At 56.1% G+C, this 22153-nt stretch overlaps 1 protein-coding gene across 1 annotated transcript in view; it reads right to left on the bottom strand.

Annotated features, from left to right (window-relative positions):
- Positions 1-22153, bottom strand: part of LOC139268199 (butyrophilin-like protein 9) — a 95607-nt gene that overhangs the window by 10248 nt on the left and 63206 nt on the right. Inside the window, exon 3 of the mRNA XM_070886247.1 lies at positions 917-1288. Coding sequence (XP_070742348.1) covers positions 917-1288 — 372 coding nt within the window. The remainder of the gene's footprint in view (positions 1-916; positions 1289-22153) is intronic.

Below are 22153 nucleotides of genomic sequence, written 5' to 3'. Positions count from 1 at the left end.
TGCTTTCTCTCCATACCCCTTGATCCCTTTAGCCGTAAGAGCCATATCTAACTCCCTCTTGAATATAGCCAATGAACTGGCATCAACAACTCTCTGCGGTAGGGAATTCCACAGGTTAACAACTCTCTGAGTGAAGACGTTTCTCTTCATCTCGGTCCTAAATGGCCTACCCCTTATCCTAAGACTGTATCCCCTGGTTCTGGACTTCCCCAACATCGGGAACATTCTTCCTGCATCTAAACTGTTCAGTCCCGTCAGAATCTTATATGTTCTATGAGATCCCCTCTCATCCTTCTAAACTCCAGTGAATACAGGCCCAGTCGATCCAGTCTCTCCTCATATGTCTGTCCTGCCATCCCAGGAATAATTCTGGTGAACCTTCGCTGCATTCCCTCAATAGCAAGAATGTTCTTCCTCAGAATAGGAGACCAAAACTGAACACAATATTCCAGGTGAGGCCTCACCAAGGCCCTGTACAACTGCAGTAAGATCTCCTTGCTCCTATACTCAAATCCCCTAGCTATGAAGGCCAACATACCATTTGCCTTCTTCACCGCCAGCTGTACTTGCATGCCAACCTTCAATGACTGATGTACCATGACACCCAGGTCTCGTTGCACCTCCCCTTTTCCTAATCTGCCGCCATTCAGATAATATTCTGCCTTCGTGTTTTTGCCACCAAAATGGATAACCTCACATTTATCCAAATTGCATCTGCCATGCATTTGCCCACTCACTTAACCTGTCCAAATCACCCTGCAGCCTCCGAGCATTCTCCTCACAGCTCACACCACCACCCAGTTTAGTGTCATCTGCAAACCATGAGTCCCCTGAGCCTTTGGAGAAGCGGGAGAAGGAAGGGGGCTTTGTTCGACGGGTTGACAGGAGAGTTGCAAGAGGAGGAAGGGTTGCTTACCACGCTGGGGCTGGCAGTTCCCAAGGCATGTTGTCGCGTTGGATGGCCAACTGTCGCTGTCGATAATGGGGTCCCGCCTGCACATTTCCGGGCTGGTCAGAGTCTGGTTCAAGCGCCCGTTGATGACCACACACCTCAGCTGCGAAGCCTGCCCTCCCGGGATCTCCACCAAGCTCTGCAGGTCAAAGCTCCCGTCTGGAGCCTGGCTCCAAAGCTTCTGGGACCGGCCCCGATACCAGCTCCCGTTGTCCCACCGCCACCGTGCCTCTGCCCGTGGGAAGCCCCCCTCCGATCGGCAACTCATGTTGACTGTCAGGTCCTCGTGCCTCAGATCCAGCATAAAGCATGTCACTTGGGGCTCACTGTAGGGGCCTGTTGGGGAGGAGAACATAAGAAATAGGAGCAGGAGTCGGCCATACCGCCCCTCGAGCCTGCTCTGCCATTTAATACGATCGTGGCTGATCCGATCATGGACTCGGGTCCACTTCCCTCCCGCTCCCCATAACCCTTCACTCCCTTATCGCTCAAAAATCTATCTATCTCCACCTTAAATATATTCAATGTACCAGCTTCCACAGCTCTCTGGGGCAGAGAATTCCACAGAGTTACAACCCTCTGAGAAGACATTTCTCCTCATCTCAGTTTTAAATGGGGGTGTGCCCTGATTCTAAGATCATGCCCTCTATTTTTAGACTCCCCTATCAGTGGAAACATCCTCTCTGCATCCACCTTTGTCAAGCCCCCTCATAATCTTATACGTTTCGATACGATCACCTCTCATTCTTCTGAATTCCAATGAGTACAAGCCCAACCTCCTCAACCTTTCCTCATAAGTCAACCCTCTCATCCCCGCAATCAGCCGAGTGAACCTTCTCTGAACTGCCTCCAAAGCAAGTGTATCCTTTCGTAAATATGGAAACCAAAACTGTTGTATATGGAGAAAGAGTCAGCCTGAACACTGTGAGCTCAAAGTACAGTGTGACCTTAGTCTTTTATTGCAGGTCTCCAGAGTGTCTCTCCAACATGTGAAGCCTCCTTAAATACCTGTGCTCCCAAGGGATTATGGGATCCCTTGGGACTCCAGGGGATGAGCCCTCTGGTGGCTGTACAGAGTAAATACAAATTTACATATATAACAACATACCCCCACGCCCAACCAAGTCAATAGTGTAACTATTTACAATGTGAGTCGATCTGGGGCCCTTCTTGCCCTGGTTGATCGTCTCGGTGTGAAAGCTGGTGTTGTTGAGTGATTTGTTGGGCCCTCGCTGAGCTGCTGTGCAGCTGGCCTTACTGGGCTGCCTGGTGTGTTGGGCCCTGCTAGACTGCTGTAGATGATAGGTTCTGCTTCGTGGTCGACCGTGGTGTCGGTTGCTGCTGGTGTGTGTGTTGCGTGATCAAAGAAAGTAGGGCCCAAGGTGGGTTGCTCAGGGTAGTCCGTAAATCTGAGTTTGATTTGGTCCAAGTGTTTCTGGTGAATGAGTCCATTTGAAAGTTTGATCCGAAACACCCTGCTCCCCTCTTTGGTCACGACAGTGCCGGGAAGCCACTTGGGACCTTGTCCATAATTTAATACAAATATAGAATCATTGATTTCAATCACGTGTGACACATTTGCGCTATCATGATATGCATTTTGTTGAAGCCGCCTGCTCTCTACCTGTTCATGTAGATCAGGGTGAACTAACGAGAGCCTTGTTTTAAGTGCTCTTTTCATGAGCAGTTCAGCAGGTGGGATCCCAGTGAGTGAGTGGGGTCTCGTGTGGTAACTAAGCAGGACTCGGGATAGGCGAGTCTGCAGTGAGCCTTCAGTTACCCTCTTCAAGCCTTGCTTGATGGTTTGCACTGCTCTCTCTGCCTGACCATTGGACGCTGGTTTAAACGGGGCAGATGTGACATGTTTCATCCCGTTACGGGTCATGAATCCTGGTAAAACATGGCCCGTTGTCGCTCACCAGGACATTGGGTAGGCTGTGTGTGGCAAACATGGCCCGCATGCTTTCAGTAGTGGCAGCGGACGTGCTAGCCGACATTATCTCACAGTCAATCCACTTGGAATACGCGTCTACAACCACAAGGAACATTTTACCCAAGAACGGGCCTGTATAGTCGATGTATACCCAAGACCATGGTTTGGAGGGCCAAGACCATAAACATAACGGCACCTCCTTGGGTACATTGCTTAACTGCGAGAATGTATTACATTTGTGAACGCAGGAATCTAAGTCCGCATCGATACCGAGCCACCACACGTGGGATATGGCTATCGCTTTCATCATTTCGATGCCTGGGTGGGTACTGTGGAGATCATTGATGAAGGTGTCTCTGCCCTTCTTGGGGACCAGTACTCCATTGTCCCACAGAAGGCAGTTTGCCTGTATAGACATTTCATCTTTGTGCAGCTGGAACGGCTTTATTTCTTCCTCCATTTCCACTGGGATACTGGACCAGCTCCCGTGAAGCACACAGCTTTTGACTAGAGATAATAAGGGGTCCTGGCTTGTCCAGGTTTTGATCTGCCGGGCAGTGACTGGTGATTGCTCACTCTCAAATGCTTCCAGAACCATGGCTAGATCTGCGGGCTGCGCCATTTCCACCCCCGTGGTGGGCAATGGCAACCGACTGAGAGCATTGGCGCAGTTTTCTGTGCCTGGCCTGTGGCGGATGGCGTAGTTGTATGCGGACAACGTGAGCGGCCATCTCTGGATGTGAGCCGATGCGTTGGTATTTATCCCTTTACTTGCGGAAAACAGGTATATAAGTGGCTTATGGTCAGTTTCCAAATCGAATTTTAGCCCAAACAGGTATTGATGCATTTTCTTTACCCCATAGACACACGCTAACGCTTCTTTCTCAATCATGCTGTAGGCTCTCTCAGCCTGAGACAGACTCCTGGATGCATAAGCAACCGGTTGCAGTTTCCCGAAATCATTAGCTTGTTGCAATACACACCCAACGCCATACGACGACGCATCACATGCCAGTTCCAAACGCTTACATGGATCATACAACACAAGCAATTTGTTTGAGCATAACAATTTTCTCCCTTTTACAAAGGCATTTTCTTGGCTTTTGCCCCAAACCCATTCGCCCCCTTTTTGTAGTAAGACATGCAGTGGTTCTAACAGTGTGCTGAGACCCAGTAAGAAGGAACTAAAGTAGTTCAGGAGTCCCAGAAATGACCGCAGCTCCGTCACATTCTGTGGCCTCAGTGCGTTCTCGATTGTCTCTGTCTTCGCGTTGGTGGGCCTGATGCCGTCCGCCGCAATCCTGCTTCCCAGGAACTCCACTTCAGGCACCAGGAAAACGCACTTCGAGCATTTTAACCTGAGCCCCACGCGCTTGAGTCGACTAAGAACCTCCTCCAGGTTCTGCAGATGCTCGACTGTGTCCTGACATATGACCAAGATGTCATCCTGGAAGACCACGGTGTGCGGACCGACTTCAGTAAACTTTCCATGTTTCTCTGGAATATCATCGGCGCTGATCGGATTCCAAACGGGCACCTGTTATAAACAAAAAGACCTTTGTGCGTGTTGATGCAGCTGAGGGCCTTCGATGATTCCTCCAGCTCCTGCGTCATGTAGGCTGAAGTCTGATCCAGCTTCGTGAACGATTTCCTCCCGCCCGTGTTGCAAAGAGGTCATCGGCCTTTGGTAGTGGGTATTGGTCCTGCAGGGAGAAACGATTGATAGTTACTTTGTAATCGCCACAGATTCTGACGGTACCGTCTCCCTTGAGGACTGCAATGTTAGGACTGGCCCACTTGCTGAACTCGATCGGTGAAATGATGCCCTCTCTTGACAGCTGGTCGAGCTCGATCTCTACCCTTTTTCTCATCATGTACAGTACTGCTCTCACCTTGTGATGGATGGGTCGCATCCCTGGAATTAGGTGGATCTGCACTTTTGCTCCTTGGAATTTTCCGATGCCTGGTTTGAACAGCGAAGGAAATTTGTTTGAGACCTGTGCACACAAAGTGTCGTCAGTGGGCGATAGCGCTTGGATGTCCTCCCAGCTCCAGTATATCTTTCCCAGCCAGCTCCTGCCGAGCTGCGTGGGACCATCGCCCGTTACCTCCCAGAGTGGTAGCTTGTGCAACGCTCCATCGTAGGAGACCTTTACGGTAGCACTGCCGATTACAGGAATCAGTTCTTTCGTGTAAGTTCTTAGTTTCATGCAAGCTGGAGTTAAGACTGGTCTTGAGGCCTTATTGCACCGAAAGTCTTTTTGCCCATGATGGACTGGCTCGCGCCCGTGTTCAGCTCCATTGACACCGGGAGTCCATTTAGTTCAACATTATCGGGGGACAATGCGTGGTGAATGTGTGCACCCTGTGTACCTCTGTCTCCTCGGTCTGAGGCTCTGGTTTGCCGTGATCCTCCGTGGATCTGTCCTCCTCTGCAACATGGTGGTTTGCAGGTTTAACAGGATTTTCAGCTTGCCTGCACACTCGTTGGAGGTGTCCCATTGTTCCACAGCCCTTGCAAATGTACTCTTTGAATCGGCATGAATGGAAATGATGATCACCCCCGCAGCGCCAACAAGGTGTTAATGGCCTTGCATTTATCACCCTTGATGGTGGGCTCTGAGACATCTGCGGATATGCAGCTGCAGGTATGTGTGACCTGCCTTGTACATTACGATTCGAAAACAACATCACTTTGTTCACAGTACTTGTAGCAGCACTTGTGTGCTGAGAAATTTGCTTTGTATTGTCACTGGTAGCAATGAATGCCTGGGCTATCGCGATGGCCTTACTCAAGATCGGGGTCCCTATAGTCAAAAGTTTGCAAAGTATGGTTTCGTGGCCAATGTCAAGTATGAAAAATTCTTTGAGCATGTGCTCCAAATGTCCTTCAAATTCGCAATGTCCTGCACCCCAGGTCCCTCGAAACACCAACATTTAATAGTTTCTCACTCTCCGAAGAATATTCTGTTTTTCTATTCTTCCGACCCAAGTGAATAACCTCACATTTCCCCACATTATACTCCATCTGTCATCTCACTGCCAATCACTCAGTCTATCCATAACCATATCTATATTAATATAGGATTTCTTCATCAAATCTATTCATTCAAATGCTCCCCAATCCATGTACACTCTCCACTCCCACAGCCCATGTACACTCCCCCCCACAAATGATGTACACTCCCCGCCTCCCACAGCCCATGTACACTTACCCACCTCTCAGCCCATGTACACTCTCCCCTCCCACAGACCATCCACGCTCTCCTCCCACAGCCCATGTACACTCCCCCCAATCACAGGCCATGTACACTCTCCCCCCCACAGATCATGAACACTCTCCCCCCCACAGATCATGAACACTCTCCCCCGCACACAGCCCTTGTACACTCTCTCCTGCACAGCCCGTGGATGCTCACTGCCCCCACAGACCATGCACACTTCTCCCCTCCCACAGACTATGTACACGCTCCCCTCCCACAAACCATGCACACTCTCTCCTCCTACAGCCCATGTACACCCTCCACTCCCAGTGCCCATGTACACCCTCCCCTCCCCCACTGCCCATGTACACTCTCCCGTCCCACAGCCCATGAACACTCTCCCGTCCCACAGCCCATGTACACACTCCCCTCCCACAGCCCATGCACACACTCTCCTCCCACAGCCCATGTACACACTCCCCTCCCCACAGCCCATGTACTCTCTCCCCTCCCACAGCCCATGTATACTCACACCACCCCCACGCCCAAACAGTCCATGTACATTCTCCCATCCCTCACCGACCATGTACACTCTCCGCTCCCACAGCCCATGTACACTCTCCCCTCCCACAGCCCATTTACACTCACACCACCCGCCACAGCCCATGTACACTCTCCCCTCCCACAGCCCATGTACACTCTCCCCCACCACAGCCCATGTACACTCTCCCCTCCCACTGCCCATGTACACTCTCCCCTCCTACAGCCCATGTACACACTACCCCCCACAGCCCATGTGAACTCTCCCCTCCCACAGCCCATGTACACTCTCCCCTCCCACAGCCCATGAACACTCTCCACTCCCACAGACCATGTACACACTACCCCCCACAGCCCATGTGAACTCTCCCCTCCCACAGCCCATGTACACTCTCCACTCCCACAGCCCATGTACACTCTCCCCTCCCACAGCCCATGAACACTCTCCACTCCCACAGACCATGTACACGCTACCCCCCACAGCCCATTTACAGTCTCCCCTCCCACAGACAATGTACACGCTCCACTCACAGTCCATGTACACTCTCCCCTCCCACAGCCCATGTACACTCTCCCCTCCCACAGCCCATGTGCACTCTCCCCTCCCACAGCCATTGTACATTTTCCCCTCCCACAGCCCATGTACACTCCCCCCCACAAATGATGTCCACTCCCCGCCTCCCACAGCCCATGTACACTTACCCACCTCTCAGCCCATGTACACTCTCCCCTCCCACAGACCATGTGCACGCTCTCCTCCCACAGCCCATGTACACTCCCCCCCACCACAGGCCATGTACACTCTCCCCCCCACAGATCATGAACACTCTCCCCCCCCACTCACAGACCATGTACACTCTCCCCTCCCATAGCCCATATGAACGCTCTCCTCCCACAGCCCATGTACATTCTTCCCACCACAGCCCATGTACGCTCTCCCCATCACAGCCCATGTACACTCTCCCCCGTCACAGCCCATGTACACTCTTCCCTCCCACTGCCCATGTACACTCTCCCCTCCCACAGCCCATGTACACTCGCCCCACACAGCTCATGCACACTCCCACTCCACCACAGCCCATGTACACTCTCCCCTTCCTCAGACAATGTACACACTCCACTCACACATTCGATGTACACTCCCCGCCCCCCACAGCCCATGTACACTCACCCACCCCACAGCCCATGTACACTCTCCCCTCCCACAGACATTGTACACTCTTCCCTCCCACAGACATTGTACACTTTTCCCTCCCACAGCCCATGTACACTCCCCCCCACAAATGATGTACACTCCCCGCCCCCCACAGCCCATGTACACTCACCCACCCCACAGCCCATGTACACTCTCCCCTCCCACAAACCATGTGCACGCTCTCCTCCCACAGCCCATGTACACTCTCCCCCCCACAGATCATGTACACTCTCCCCCCACCCCACTCACAGACCATGTACACTCTCCCCTCCCACAGCCCAAGTACACTCTCCCCTCCCACAGACCATGTACACTCTCCCCTCCCACAGCCCATGTACACTCTCCCCTCCCACAGCCCAAGTACACTCTCCCCTCCCACAGACCAGGTACACTCTCCCCTCCACCACAGCCCATGTACACTCTCCCCTCCCACAGCCCATGTACACTCTTCCCTCCCACAGACCATGTACACTCACCCCACACAGCTCATGCACACTCCCACTCCACCACACCACATGTACACTCTCCCCTCCCACAGATGATGTACACGCTCCACTCACACAGTCCATGTACACTCTCAACTCCCACAGCCCATGTACACTCTCCCACCCACAGCCCATGTACACTCCCCCCCACAAATGATGTACACTCCCCACCCCCCACAGCCCATATACACTCTCCCCCCCACAGACCATGTACGCTCCTCCACCCACAGCCCATGTACACTCTCCCCTCCCACTGCCCATGTACACTCTCCCCTCCACCACAGCCCATGCACACTCCCACTCCCCCACAGACCATGTACACTCTCCCCCCACAGATCATGTGCACTCTCCCCTAACACAGCCCGAGTACACTCACCCACCCCACAGCCCATGTACACTCTCCCCTCCCACAGCCCATGTACAATCACCCACCCCACAGCCCATGTACACTCTCCCCTCCCACTGCCCATGTACAATCTCCCCTCCCACAGGCCATGTACACTCGCCCCACACAGCTCATGCACACTCCCACTCCACCACAGCCCATGTACACGCTCCCCTCCCACAGAAAATGTACACGCTCCACTCACACAGTCCGTGTACACTCTCCCCTCCCACAGACATTGTACACTCTTCCCTCCCACAGACATTGTACACTCTCCCCTCTCGCATCCCATGTACATTCTCCGCTCCCACAGCCCATGTACACTTCCTCCCCACAGGCAATGTACACTCTCCCGCCCACTACCCATGTACACTCTGCACCCCCCCAACAGTTGATGTACTCTCTCCCCTCCCACAGCCCATATAGACTCTCCCCCGCACATAGCCCTTGTACATTCTCTCCCGCACAGCCCATGTACACTCTCCCCTCCCACAGCCCATGTACACTCGCCCCACACAGCTCATGCACACTCCCACTCCACCACAGCCCATGTACACTCTCCCCTCCCTCAGACAATGTACACGCTCCACTCACACATTCCATGTACACTCTCCCCTCCCACAGACATTGTACACTCTTCCCTCCCACAGACATTGTACACTTTTCCGTCCCACAGCCCATGTACACTCCCCCCCACAAATGATGTACACTCTCCCCTCCCACAGACCATGTGCACGCTCTCCTCCCACAGCCCATGTACACTCTCCCCCACACAGATCATGTACACTCTCCCCCCGCCCCACTCACAGCCCATGTACACTCTCCCCTCCCACAGCCCAAGTACACTCTCCCCTCCCACAGACCATGTACACTCTCCCCTCCCACAGCCCAAGTACACTCTCCCCCCCACAGATCATGTACACTCTCCCCCCGCCCCACTCACAGCCCATGTACACTCTCCACTCCCACAGCCCAAGTACACTCTTCCCTCCCACAGACCATGTACACTCGCCCCACACAGCTCATGCACACTCCCACTCCACCACACCACATGTACACTCTCCTCCCACAGACGATGTACACGCTCCACTCACACAGTCCATGTACACTCTCCCACCCACAGCCCATGTACACTCTCCCCTCCCACAGCCCATGTACAATCACCCACCCCACAGCCCATGTACACTCTCCCCTTCCACTGCCCATGTACACTCTCCTCTCCCACAGCCCATGTACACTCGCCCCACACAGCTCATGCACACTCCCACTCCACCACAGCCCATGTACACTCTCCCCTCCCACAGACGATGTACACGCTCCACTCACACAGTCCATGTACACTCTCCCACCCACAGCCCATGTACACTCCCCCCCACAAATGATGTACACTCCCCACCCCCCACAGCCCATATACACTCTCCCCCCCCACAGCCCATGTACACTCTCCCCTCCCACTGCCCATGTACACTCTCCCCTCCACCACAGCCCATGCACACTCCCACTCCCCCACAGACCATGTACACTCTCCCCCCACAGATCATGTGCACTCTCCCCTAACACAGCCCAAGTACACTCACCCACTCTACAGCCCATGTACACTCTCCCCTCCCACAGCCCATGTACAATCACCCACCACACAGCCCATGTACACTCTCCCCTTTCACTGCCCATGTACACTCTCCTCTCCCAAAGCCCATGTACACTCGCCCCACACAGCTCATGCACACTCCCACTCCACCACAGCCCATGTACACTCTCCCCTCCCACAGAAAATGTACACGCTCCACTCACACAGTCCGTGTACACTCTCCCCTCCCACAGCCCATGTACACTCTCCCCTCCCACAGACATTGTACACTCTTCCCTCCCACAGACATTGTACACTCTCCCATCCCACTGCCCATGTACACTCGCCCCCCACAGCCCATGTACTCTCTCCCCTCCCACAGCCCATGTACACTCTCCCCTCCCACAGACCATGTACACTCTCCCCTCCCGCATCCCATGTACACTCTCCGCTCCCACAGCCCATGAACACTTCCTCCCCACAGGCAATGTACACTCTCCCGCCCACTACCCATTTACACTCTGCACCCCCCCAACAGCTGATGTACACTCTCCCCTCCCACAGCCCATACAGACTCTCCCCCGCACACAGCCCATGTACATTCTCTCCCGCACAGCCCATGTACACTCACCGCCCCCACAGACCATGTACACTCTCCCCTGCCCACAGCCCATGTATACTGCCCCCCACAGACCATGTACACTCTCCGCCCTCCCCCCACAGCCCATGTACACTCTCCCCCGCCCCCCGCAGCCCATGTCCACTCTCCAACCCCACAGCACATATGCACCGCCCCACCCCACAGCCCATCTACACTCCACCCCCACAGCCCATGTGCTCTTCCCCCACCACAGACGATGTACACTCTCCCTCCACAGATCATGTGCACTCTCCCCTCCCACAGCCCATATACACTCTCCCCCGCACACAGCCCTTGTACACTCTCTCCTGCACAGCCCGTGGATGCTCACCGCCCCCACAGACCATGCACACTTCTCCCCTCCCACAGACTATGTACACGCTCCCCTCCCACAAACCATGCACACGCTCTCCTCCTACAGCCCATGTACACCCTCCACTCCCAGTGCCCATGTACACCCTCCCCTCCCCCACTGCCCATGTACACTCTCCCGTCCCACAGCCCATGAACACTCTCCCGTCCCACAGCCCATGTACACACTCCCCTCCCACAGCCCATGCACACACTCTCCTCCCACAGCCCATGTACACACTCCCCTCCCCACAGCCCATGTACTCTCTCCCCTCCCACAGCCCATGTATACTCACACCACCCCCACGCCGCAACAGTCCATGTACATTCTCCCATCCCTCACCGACCATGTACACTCTCCGCTCCCACAGCCCATGTACACTCTCCCATCCCACAGCCCATTTACACTCACACCCCCCACAACCCATGTACACCCCCGCCACTGATCACGTAAAACTCTCCCCTCCCACAGCCCATGTACACTCTCCCCTCCCCCACAGCCAAGGAACACTGCCCCGCAACAGAGCATGTAAACTCTCCCCCCACACACAGACAATGTGCACTCTCCCCTCCCCCCCACACACACAGCCCATGTACACTCACCACCCCACAGAACATGTACCCTCTCCCCTCCCACAGCCCATGTACACTCTCCCCCACAGCATATGTGCACACTCCCCTCCCCACAGCCCATGTACAGTCTCTCCTCCCACAGCCCATGTACACGCCCCCCACAGCCCATGTACACTCTCCCCCCCGCAACATCCCATGTACACTCTCCCCCCGCAACTGCCCATGTACACTCTCCCCTCCCACAGCCCATGTACACTCTCCCCTCCCACAGCCCATGTACACTCTGCCCACCGCACAGACCATGTACACTTACCCCACGCCCCACAGCCCATGTACACTCTTCCGTCCCACAGCCCATGTACACTCACTACCCCACAGACCATGTACTCTCTCCCCTCCCAAAGCCCATGTACACTCTCCCCTCCACAGACCATGTACACTCACCCATCCCCCACAGCCCAAGTACACCCTCCCCTCCCACAGCCCATGTACACGCCCACACCACAGCCCATGTACACGCTCCCCTCCCATAGCCCATGTACACGCTATCCCGCCACAGACCATGTACACTCATTCCCCACCCCACAGCCCATGTACACTCCCCTCCCACAGCCCATGTACACTCACCACCCCACAGACCATGTACTCTCTCCCCTCCCACAGCCCATTTACAATCTCCCCCCGACAGCCCATGTACACTCTCCCCTCCCCCACAGCCAAGGAACACTGCCCCGCAACAGAGCATGTAAACTCTCCTCCCCCACACACAATGTACACTCTCCCCCCCCACCACCACACACACACAACCCATGTACACTCACCACCCCACAGAACATGTAGCCTCTCCCCTCCCACAGCCCATGTACACTCTTCCCCCATGGCATATATGCACTCTCCCCTCCCATAGCCCATGTGCACTCTCCCCTCCCACAGCCCAAGTACACTCTCCCCTCCCACAGCCCATGTACACTCTCCCCTCCCCCACAGCCCATGTACACTCTCCCCTCCCCCACAGCCAAGGAACACTGCCCCGCAACAGAGCATGTAAACTCTCCCCCCCACGCACAGACAATGTACACTCTCCCTCCTCCCCCACACACACAGACCATTTACACTCTCCCCTCCCACAGCCCATGTACACTCTCCCCTCCCCACAGCCCATGTACACTCTCCCCTCCCACAGCCCAAGTATACTCTCCCCTCCCACAGCCCATTTACACTCACACCACGCCACTACAGCACATGTACACTCTACCATCCCACACGGACCATGTACACTCTCCCCTCCCAAAGTCCATTTACACTCACATAACCCCGCGACAGCCCATGTACACTCTACCATTCCTCACAGACCATGTACACTCTCCGCTCCCACAGCCCATCTACACTCTCCCTTCCCACAGCCCATATACACTCTCCCCTCCCACAGCCCATATACACTCCCCACCCCACAGACCATGTACACTTTCCCCTCCTACAGCCCATGCACACTCTCCACTCCCACAGACCATGAACACTCTCGCCTCCCCCACAGCCCAAGTATAGGCTTCCCTGGCACAGCCCATGTACACTCCCTTAACACAGACCATGTACACTCTCCCCTCCCATAGCCCATGTGCATGCTCTCCTCCCACAGCCCATGTACACTTCACCCCACCACAGACCATGTACACTCTCCGCCCCCCCACATATCATGTACACTCTCCGCCCCCACTCACAGACTATGGACACTCTCCCCTCCCATAGCCGATGTACACTCTCCCCTCCCACAGACCATGTGCACGCTCCCATTGCACAGCCCATGTACACTCTCCTCTCCCACAGACCATGTACACACTACCCCCCACAGCCCATGTGAACTCTCCCCTCACACAGCCCATGTACACTCTCCCCTCCCACAGCCCATGTACACTCCCTCCCACAGGCAATGTACACTCTCCCGCTCACTGCCCATGTACACTCTGCACCCCCCCGACAGCTGATGTACACTTTCCCCTCCCACAGCCTATATACACTCTCCCCAGCACACAGCCCTTGTACACTCTCTCCCGCACAGCCCATGTACACTCACCGCCCCCACAGACCATGTACACTTCTACCCTCCCACAGACTCTGTAAATGCTCCCCTCCCACAAACCATGCACACTCTCCCCTCCTATAGCCCATGTACACCCTCCACTCCCAGTGCCCATGTACACCCTCCCCTCCCCCACAGCCCATGTACAGTCTCCCGCCCCACAGCCCATGAACAGTCTCCCGTCCCACAGCCCATGTACACTCCCACTCCCCCACAGACCATGTACACTCTCCCCCCACAGATCATGTGCACTCTCCCCTAACACAGCCCAAGTACACTCACCCACCCCACAGCCCATGTACACTCTCCCCTCCCACAGCCCATGTACACTCTCCCCTCCCACAGCCCATGTACACTCTCCCCTCCCACAGACCATGAGCACGCTCTCTTCCCAGAGCACATGTACACTCCCCCTCACCACAGACCATGTACACTGTCCTCCCCACAGCCCATGTACACTCTCCCCTCCCACAGCCCATGTACACTCTCCCCCACCACAGACCATGTACACTCTCCTCCCCACAGCCCATGTACACTCTCCCCTCCCACAGCCCATGTACACTCACCCCTCCCACAGACCATTTACATGCTCCCCTCCCACAGCCCATGTACACTCTCCCCTCCCCACAGCCCATGTACACTCTCCAACCCACACAGACCATGTACACTCTCCCCTCCCACAGCCCATTTACACTCACACCACGCCGCTGCAGCCCATGTACACTCTACAATTCCTCACAGACCATGTACACTCTCTGCTCCCACAGCCCATCTACACTCTCCCTTCCCACAGCCCATGTACACTCTCCCCTCCCACAGCCCATGTACACTCCCTCCCCACAGGCAATGTACACTCTCCCGCTCACTGCCCATGTACACTCTGCACCCCACCGACAGCTGATGTACACTTTCCCCTCCCACAGCCCATATACACTCTCCCCCGCACACAGCCCATGTGCACTCACCACCCCACAGAACATGTACCCTCTCCCCTCCCACAGCCCATGTACACTCTCCCCCATGGCATATGTGCACTCTCCCCTCCCACAGCCCATGTGCACTCTCCCCTCCCACAGCCCAAGTACATTCTCCCCTCCCACAGCCCATATACACTCTCCCCTCCCCCACAGACCATGTACACTCTCCCCTCCCCCACAGCCAAGGAACACTGCCCCGCAACAGAGCATGTAAACTCTCCCCCCCCACACACAGACAATGTACACTCTCCCTCCTCCCCCACACACACAGACCATTTACACTCTCCCCTCCCACAGCCCATGTACACTCTCCCCTCCACACAGCCCATGTACACTCTCCAACCCACACAGACCATGTACACTCTCCCCTCCCACAGCCCATTTACACTCACACCACACAGCTACAGCCCATGTACACTCTACCATTCCTCACAGACCATATACACTCTCCCTTCCCACAGCCCATGTATAGTCTTCCCTGCCACAGCCCATGTACACTCCCTCCACACAGACCATGTACACTCTCCCCTCCCATCGCCCATGTGCATGCTCTCCTCCCACAGCCCATGTACACTCACCGCCCCCACAGACCATGTACACTTCTACCCTCCCACAGACTATGTAAATGCTCCCCTCCCACAAACCATGCACACTCTCCCCTCCTATAGCCCATGTACACCCTCCACTCCCAGTGCCCATGTACACCCTCCCCTCCCCCACAGCCCATGTACAGTCTCCCGCCCCACAGCCCATGAACAGTCTCCCGTCCCACAGCCCATGTACACTCCCACTCCCCCACAGACCATGTACACTCTCCCCCCACAGATCATGTGCACTCTCCCCTAACACAGCCCAAGTACACTCACCCACCCCACAGCCCATGTACACTCTCCCCTCCCACAGCCCATGTACACTCTCCCCTCCCACAGCCCATGTACACTCTCCCCTCCCACAGACCATGAGCACGCTCTCTTCCCAGAGCACATGTACACTCCCCCTCACCACAGACCATGTACACTCTCCTCCCCACAGCCCATGTACACTCTCCCCTCCCACAGCCCATGTACACTCTCCCCCACCACAGACCATGTACACTCTCCTCCCCACAGCCCATGTACACTCTCCCCTCCCACAGCCCATGTACACTCACCCCTCCCACAGACCATTTACATGCTCCCCTCCCACAGCCCATGTACACTCTCCCCTCCCCACAGCCCATGTACACTCTCCAACCCACACAGACCATGTACACTCTCCCCTCCCACAGCCCATTTACACTCACACCACGCCGCTGCAGCCCATGTACACTCTACAATTCCTCACAGACCATGTACACTCTCTGCTCCCACAGCCCATCTACACTCTCCCTTCCCACAGCCCATGTACACTCTCCCCTCCCACAGCCCATGTACACTCCCTCCCCACAGGCAATGTACACTCTCCCGCTCACTGCCCATGTACACTCTGCACCCCACCGACAGCTGATGTACACTTTCCCCTCCCACAGCCCATATACACTCTCCCCCGCACACAGCCCATGTGCACTCACCACCCCACAGAACATGTACCCTCTCCCCTCCCACAGCCCATGTACACTCTCCCCCATGGCATATGTGCACTCTCCCCTCCCACAGCCCATGTGCACTCTCCCCTCCCACAGCCCAAGTACATTCTCCCCTCCCACAGCCCATATACACTCTCCCCTCCCCCACAGACCATGTACACTCTCCCCTCCCCCACAGCCAAGGAACACTGCCCCGCAACAGAGCATGTAAACTCTCCCCCCCCACACACAGACAATGTACACTCTCCCTCCTCCCCCACACACACAGACCATTTACACTCTCCCCTCCCACAGCCCATGTACACTCTCCCCTCCACACAGCCCATGTACACTCTCCAACCCACACAGACCATGTACACTCTCCCCTCCCACAGCCCATTTACACTCACACCACACAGCTACAGCCCATGTACACTCTACCATTCCTCACAGACCATATACACTCTCCCTTCCCACAGCCCATGTATAGTCTTCCCTGCCACAGCCCATGTACACTCCCTCCACACAGACCATGTACACTCTCCCCTCCCATCGCCCATGTGCATGCTCTCCTCCCACAGCCCATGTACACTTCACCCCACCACAGACCATGTACACTCTCCGCCCCCCCCGCACAGATCATGTACACTCTCCGCCCCCACTCACAGACTATGTACACTCTCCCCTCTCATAGCCGATGTACACTCTCCCCTCCCACAGACCATGTGCACGCTCCCATTGCACAGACCATGTACACTCTCCTCTCCCACAGACCATGTACACACTACCCCCCACAGCCCATGTGAACTCTCACCTCACACAGCCCATGTACACTCTCCCCTCACACAGCCCATGTACACTCCCTTCCCACAGGCAATGTACACTCTCCCGCTCACTGCCCATGTACACTCTGCACACCCCCCCGACAGCTGATGTACACTTTCCCCTCCCACAGCCCATATACACTCTTCCCCCGCACACAGCCCATGTGCACTCACCACCCCACAGAACATGTACCCTCTCCCCTCCCACAGCCCATGTACACTCTCCCCCATGGCATATCTGCACTCTCCCCTCCCATAGCCCATGTGCACTCTCCCCTCCCACAGCCCAAGTACACTCTCCCCTCCCACAGCCCATGTACACTCTCCCCTCCCCCACAGCCCATGTACACTCTCCCCTCCCCCACAGCCAAGGAACACTGCCCCGCAACAGAGCATGTAAACTCTCCCCCCCCACACACAGACAATGTACACTCTCCCTCCTCCCCCACACACACAGACCATTTACACTCTCCCCTCCCACAGCCCATGTACACTCTCCCCTCCACACAGCCCATGTACACTCTCCAACCCACACAGACCATGTACACTCTCCCCTCCCACAGCCCATTTACACTCACACCACGCAGCTACAGCCCATGTACACTCTACCATTCCTCACAGACCATGTACACTCTCCCTTCCCACAGCCCATGTATAGTCTTCCCTGCCACAGCCCATGTACACTCCCTCCACACAGACCATGTACACTCTCCCCTCCCATAGCCCATGTGCATGCTCTCCTCCCACAGCCCATGTACACTCACCGCCCCCACAGACCATGTACACTTCTACCCTCCCACAGACTATGTAAATGCTCCCCTCCCACAAACCATGCACACTCTCCCCTCCTATAGCCCATGTACACCCTCCACTCCCAGTGCCCATGTACACCCTCCCCTCCCCCACAGCCCATGTACAGTCTCCCGCCCCACAGCCCATGAACAGTCTCCCGTCCCACAGCCCATGTACACTCCCACTCCCCCACAGACCATGTACACTCTCCCCCCACAGATCATGTGCACTCTCCCCTAACACAGCCCAAGTACACTCACCCACCCCACAGCCCATGTACACTCTCCCCTCCCACAGCCCATGTACACTCTCCCCTCCCACAGCCCATGTACACTCTCCCCTCCCACAGACCATGAGCACGCTCTCTTCCCAGAGCACATGTACACTCCCCCTCACCACAGACCATGTACACTCTCCTCCCCACAGCCCATGTACACTCTCCCCTCCCACAGCCCATGTACACTCTCCCCCACCACAGACCATGTACACTCTCCTCCCCACAGCCCATGTACACTCTCCCCTCCCACAGCCCATGTACACTCACCCCTCCCACAGACCATTTACATGCTCCCCTCCCACAGCCCATGTACACTCTCCCCTCCCCACAGCCCATGTACACTCTCCAACCCACACAGACCATGTACACTCTCCCCTCCCACAGCCCATTTACACTCACACCACGCCGCTGCAGCCCATGTACACTCTACAATTCCTCACAGACCATGTACACTCTCTGCTCCCACAGCCCATCTACACTCTCCCTTCCCACAGCCCATGTACACTCTCCCCTCCCACAGCCCATGTACACTCCCTCCCCACAGGCAATGTACACTCTCCCGCTCACTGCCCATGTACACTCTGCACCCCACCGACAGCTGATGTACACTTTCCCCTCCCACAGCCCATATACACTCTCCCCCGCACACAGCCCATGTGCACTCACCACCCCACAGAACATGTACCCTCTCCCCTCCCACAGCCCATGTACACTCTCCCCCATGGCATATGTGCACTCTCCCCTCCCACAGCCCATGTGCACTCTCCCCTCCCACAGCCCAAGTACATTCTCCCCTCCCACAGCCCATATACACTCTCCCCTCCCCCACAGACCATGTACACTCTCCCCTCCCCCACAGCCAAGGAACACTGCCCCGCAACAGAGCATGTAAACTCTCCCCCCCCACACACAGACAATGTACACTCTCCCTCCTCCCCCACACACACAGACCATTTACACTCTCCCCTCCCACAGCCCATGTACACTCTCCCCTCCACACAGCCCATGTACACTCTCCAACCCACACAGACCATGTACACTCTCCCCTCCCACAGCCCATTTACACTCACACCACACAGCTACAGCCCATGTACACTCTACCATTCCTCACAGACCATATACACTCTCCCTTCCCACAGCCCATGTATAGTCTTCCCTGCCACAGCCCATGTACACTCCCTCCACACAGACCATGTACACTCTCCCCTCCCATCGCCCATGTGCATGCTCTCCTCCCACAGCCCATGTACACTTCACCCCACCACAGACCATGTACACTCTCCGCCCCCCCCGCACAGATCATGTACACTCTCCGCCCCCACTCACAGACTATGTACACTCTCCCCTCTCATAGCCGATGTACACTCTCCCCTCCCACAGACCATGTGCACGCTCCCATTGCACAGACCATGTACACTCTCCTCTCCCACAGACCATGTACACACTACCCCCCACAGCCCATGTGAACTCTCACCTCACACAGCCCATGTACACTCTCCCCTCACACAGCCCATGTACACTCCCTTCCCACAGGCAATGTACACTCTCCCGCTCACTGCCCATGTACACTCTGCACACCCCCCCGACAGCTGATGTACACTTTCCCCTCCCACAGCCCATATACACTCTTCCCCCGCACACAGCCCATGTGCACTCCCCTCCCACAGAACATGTACCCTCTCCCCTCCCACAGCCCATGTACACTCTCCCCCATGGCATATCTGCACTCTCCCCTCCCATAGCCCATGTGCACTCTCCCCTCCCACAGCCCAAGTACACTCTCCCCTCCCACAGCCCATGTACACTCTCCCCTCCCCCACAGCCCATGTACACTCTCCCCTCCCCCACAGCCAAGGAACACTGCCCCGCAACAGAGCATGTAAACTCTCCCCCCCCACACACAGACAATGTACACTCTCCCTCCTCCCCCACACACACAGACCATTTACACTCTCCCCTCCCACAGCCCATGTACACTCTCCCCTCCACACAGCCCATGTACACTCTCCAACCCACACAGACCATGTACACTCTCCCCTCCCACAGCCCATTTACACTCACACCACGCAGCTACAGCCCATGTACACTCTACCATTCCTCACAGACCATGTACACTCTCCCTTCCCACAGCCCATGTATAGTCTTCCCTGCCACAGCCCATGTACACTCCCTCCACACAGACCATGTACACTCTCCCCTCCCATAGCCCATGTGCATGCTCTCCTCCCACAGCCCATGTACACTTCACCCCACCACAGACCATGTACACTCTTCCCCCCCCCCCCGCACAGATCATGTACACTCTCCGCCCCCACTCACAGACTATGTACACTCTCCCCTCTCATAGCCGATGTACACTCTCCCCTCCCACAGACCATGTGCACGCTCCCATTGCACAGACCATGTACACTCTCCTCTCCCACAGACCATGTACACACTATCCCCCACAGCCCATGTGAACTCTCCCCTCACACAGCCCATGTACACTCTCCCCTCACACAGCCCATGTACACTCCCTTCCCACAGGCAATGTACACTCTCCCGCTCACTGCCCATGTACACTCTGCACCCCCCCGACAGCTGATGTACACTTTCCACCCCACAGCCCATATACACTCTCCCCCGCACACAGCCCTTGTACACTCTCTCCCGCACAGCCCATGTACACTCACCGCCCCCACAGACCATGTACACTTCTCCCCTCCCACAGACTATGTACATGCTCCCCTCCCACAAACCATGCACACTCTCCCCTCCTATAGCCCATGTACACCCTCCACTCCCAGTGCCCATGTACACCCTCCCTTCCCCCACAGCCCATGCACACTCTCCCGTCCCACAGCCCATGTACACTCCCACTCCCCCACAGACCATGTACACTCTCCCCCCACAGATCATGTGCACTCGCCCCTAACACAGCCCAAGTACACTCACCCACCCCACAGCCCATGTACACTCTCCCCTCCCACAGCCCATGTAAGCTCTCCTCACCACAGCCCATGTACACTCTCCCCTCCCACAGACCATGAGCACGCTCTCTTCCCAGAGCCCATGTACACTCCTCCCCACCACAGACCATGTACACACTCCCCCCACAGATCATGTACACTCTCCCCCCACCCCCACTCACAGACCATGTGCACTCTCCCCTCCCACAGCCCAAGTACACTCTCCCCTCCCACAGACCAGGTACACTCTCCCCTCCCCCACAGCCCATGTGCACTCTCCCCTCCTTATCAGCCCATGTGCACTCTCCCCTCCCACAGCCCATGTACACTCTCCACTCCCACAGACCATGAGCACGCTCTCTTCCCAGAGCACATGTACACTCCCCCTCACCACAGACCATGTACACTCTCCTCCCCACAGATCATGGACACTCTCCCCTCCCACAGCCCATATACACTCTCCCCCATAGCATATGTGCACTCTCCCCTCCCATAGCCCATGTGCACTCTCCCCTCCCACAGCTCAAGTACACTCTCCTCTCCCACAGCCCATGTACACTCTCCCCTCCCCCACAGCCAAGGAACACTGCCCCGCAACAGAGCATGTAAACTCTCCCCCCCCCACATACAGACAATGTACACTCTCCCTCCTCCCCCCCACACACAGACAATTTACACGCTCCCCTCCCACAGCCCATGTACACTCTCCCCTCCCCACAGCCCATGTACACTCTCCAACCCACACAGACCATGTACACTTTCCCCTCCCACAGCCCATTTACACTCACACCACGCCGCTGCAGCCCATGTACACTCTACCATTCCTCACAGACCATGCACACTCTCCGCTCCCACAGCCCATCTACACTCTCCCTTCCCACAGCCCATGTA

Source organism: Pristiophorus japonicus, chromosome 8, assembly GCF_044704955.1.
Source record: "Pristiophorus japonicus isolate sPriJap1 chromosome 8, sPriJap1.hap1, whole genome shotgun sequence".
In the NCBI taxonomy this organism is placed as follows: Eukaryota; Metazoa; Chordata; class Chondrichthyes; family Pristiophoridae; genus Pristiophorus; species Pristiophorus japonicus.
The sequence above is the reverse complement of the archived record's forward strand: the minus strand, read 5'-3'. Positions and strand labels throughout refer to the sequence as shown.